Here is a 3,347-nt window from a genome sequence, read left to right as displayed (position 1 = left end):
TCCATGAGCGCACCAAACACATTGAGATCGATTGCCATTTTGTTCGACAACATGTCATTCACAATACCATTACTCTATCTCCAATCTCATCTACTGACCAACCTGCTGATATCTTCACTAAAGCTCATCATCCAGGACGCTTCTCTATTCTACTTTCCAAACTCAATTTGGTCCCTCATGAACCATCTTGAGTTTGAGGGGGGGGGGGGGGGGGGGGTGTTAATATATTTATAAATATAGTTGAAGGACTCTTTTTGTCATTTATGTATAATTGTCCAAGTATTTAGTCTTTGTATTATCTTTCTTCTGTAATGACTTTTGGTTAAATTAATTCAGATCGTTCTCATTCTGTATGTGAGTTCTTTTGTTTAAACTTCTGAGCTTCCACAAGAAAGACATAAGCAGGCCTTTTACAAAGTCGTTCCCTTTAGTTCATACACTAACATGTGTGATCCTACCATGAATTTTTATCTAACTACTGATCATTGGTCATCAGCCGATTTCTCTTCACCAATCAGTCCCTATCATAACAGGTTAGAGTAAAAGAACAATAATTGATAGCTCTTGGGTAGGTGGTGTTGAAGAAACAACTGATCCAGGCCTTAAAGCTATAGTGACATTCAGTACATGGAGAAAGATCGATGTGGCATACACACTTTTTTTGAACAGATTGAAAATACAAGCTAAACAACAAAAGAAAGTAAGTTGTTCTGGTGGGCTTAGAGGATATTGATAAAGAAAGCCCTAATGGCATAACATGAACACCATACGTTGAACTATGCTCGTCATTAATGTATTATTGCTGAAACAAAATTTTGTTATAATACAGTTAATTTGGAGACCACATTACTCCCTCTGATTTACAAGTAATTAATCCTCATGGTAATTTTGACTGTACAAAACTGTTAGCAAATTCACGATGCATGCCTAGCTCTTCATCATAACGAGCAAAGGCGGCAGGCAACATCAACAAATACTTCCTCACGGCATGGAATTGTGAGGCCACCCATTGGATGATCATATCCAAATTCTTCCTCTGATTGATGTAGCAAGTCTTGGAATGAAGGTTGGTTTAATAATGATAAAGGAACAACAAATCGTCTTTTCTCTTGATCACCAACATAAACTACAAAATGTCCTTTAGGGATGATGTATGTAGATGACGATGGACGGCTTCCATTGGACAACGATCGACCAAGAACTTTCTTTGCTTGAATGATCCGAGGCATACGAATAGCCATGTATATTTGAAGGGTACGGTCACTTAATTTGTTTTGGTGAAGAAATGCAATATGAAAGGATTTCGTTTTTGTGACAGGTGCTGTGGAGGAGTTGTGCTTGATATCAGCACAATCGGATGCATTATATAGGGGTAAGAAGATTTTAATATGATTGAGTAATAGTAGGAATTTTAGCGAAGTGATTGTGACAGATTCTTGCAAATTGCAAGATCACATGCTTTTGTCTTCCAAATTGTTATTGGACCCAAAGGATTAGACGTTGAATGAAGTGTGCCACATATTTTCTGCAATGTAAGTGGAAAAGAGTGAGCAAAACTATGGCCCATATGTATATTGGAGTCTGAAGGACATTAACCATTATTTCTCACATTGCTATGTTTCATAAAAAATCATAACATTTTGCATCTTTATTTTTTTTGAAGTACAACCATTCCACCATTTTAGGTGGTGAAGTGTTCAACACTATCAAAATCCAAATGGGATCAAATCTAATCATGCATATGAATCAACCACCTACTAATAAGCTTTTGAATTTAAAGTTTTTACTTGGCCACCGACCAAAATATCAAAGATGTAACTTCTCATGTTGTTGTTAGTGTATTCTACATCGGTACAACATAGTCCTATAAGTGGGTATACATTTCCAGCACGGTGCTCAAAGTTCTACTCCAACTTAAAACGGGATCAAGGGTGTAATTGGATGTAGTTATCGGGGATTGCTCATTAAAGAAGAAAATGGTGTTTCTTTCATCTAACCGGAAAAAAGGAGAGATGTTTGACCGTGGTTTATTTTTATTTTTATTTTTTGTGGTTTTTGAAGAGAAAGAAATATTTTAATCTTAATTTGCTAGCTTGGGTCAAAAATCTTGTTATCGTACAAAACGCCATCTAAATATTAGTCTATTATAACGGACATATTTGTTGGCCCATTTCGGTATTATATATATATATATATATATATATATATATATATATATATATATATATATATATATATATATATATATATATATATATATATACCCAACCCGTTAATGCTAACATTGTCTACGTATGATGTACAAGTACATATTCTGATTCTTTAATGACAAATTGGATTGATGTGGAAATACGTTTTGTAATATAATATCCAATTTGTTACAGTTTTTCGTGATTATGTCACTCCAATATCCAATCCTTATCTTCTCTTTTTTCTTCTTGTTAGTTGTCCTTCTCTATACAACTATAGTCACCGCCTTCCTTTTCACTGATGGTTTCCATTACCAACATCATCGCATACATACCCGTCGTCTTTGGTCTAGACGAACTCAATTACAACACGGTCTTAAAGTTTTAGAGGCTCATCGCATCACGTTTAGCATCGTTTGATCATCTCTTGATCATCCCGACAGAACCCACAGAGCAATGAAAAAAAATGAACCACTAGAGAAGTCTTCATATTCGGACAGTGAGTGTTTTGGTATTCAAAAATCCAAAAAAATTATCTTAACTCTTTCTTAATATACCAACTTACACTTTAATCAATCAATGTTGACTTTGGTACCTTTTGATGGAGGACGTTGTAATCCCAAGTTGGTTTCCTTCGAGACTCTTTTATTCATAGGTTGTTAAATCATAGCTATTAATTTTGTAGCTTTCCAACCAACCTTGCAAACAAGGAGTATTCAACCTTCAATTCGCCTAGCTACATTGTTGCAAAAATAGTTAGGCGTTTTTATGTTTGTCGACTAGGAATATACTTCCCGACCGGAGGTAGCAACCCAACAAAGCCTTGTCATCTTGTTAATGTAACATCCAGATTTTGAGGTACTTTGTAATTATTATCTTCTTTGTTTAGGGCCGCCACGACTTGGTGAAGGACCAAGACAACATGGCGAGTCGAGACTAGATCGCATGTTTCATTTAGTCACCATGACGTGGCGGCTTGTGGCCACAATGTGGTGGCGGCCTGATGGCAAACCCTAATTTTTTTGAGTATTTAACGGAAAGTAGGGAGGCTAGGGTTGTCCACCTTCAGCCTCCATCACTCCCAAACCCAGCAACTCTAACCCTAATCCTCCTTGGTGCTCTTGTGCTCGTTTTTGGTCGTCTTGGAATCTTTTGAAG

The 3,347-nt window shown here is 36.4% G+C and overlaps 1 protein-coding gene across 1 annotated transcript; it reads right to left on the bottom strand.

Annotated features, from left to right (window-relative positions):
• Positions 1-767: 767 nt before the first annotated feature.
• LOC111899768 (auxin-responsive protein SAUR23) lies at positions 768-1,342 on the bottom strand. The gene has a single exon (XM_023895613.3). It carries the CDS (start codon positions 1,239-1,241, stop codon positions 939-941), a length of 303 nt encoding a protein of 100 aa, XP_023751381.1. The 5' UTR covers positions 1,242-1,342; the 3' UTR covers positions 768-938.
• Positions 1,343-3,347: the final 2,005 nt, after the last annotated feature.

The sequence above is a fragment of the Lactuca sativa genome, chromosome 4, assembly GCF_002870075.4.
Source record: "Lactuca sativa cultivar Salinas chromosome 4, Lsat_Salinas_v11, whole genome shotgun sequence".
NCBI lineage: Eukaryota > Viridiplantae > Streptophyta > Magnoliopsida > Asterales > Asteraceae > Lactuca > Lactuca sativa.
The sequence above is the reverse complement of the archived record's forward strand: the minus strand, read 5'-3'. Positions and strand labels throughout refer to the sequence as shown.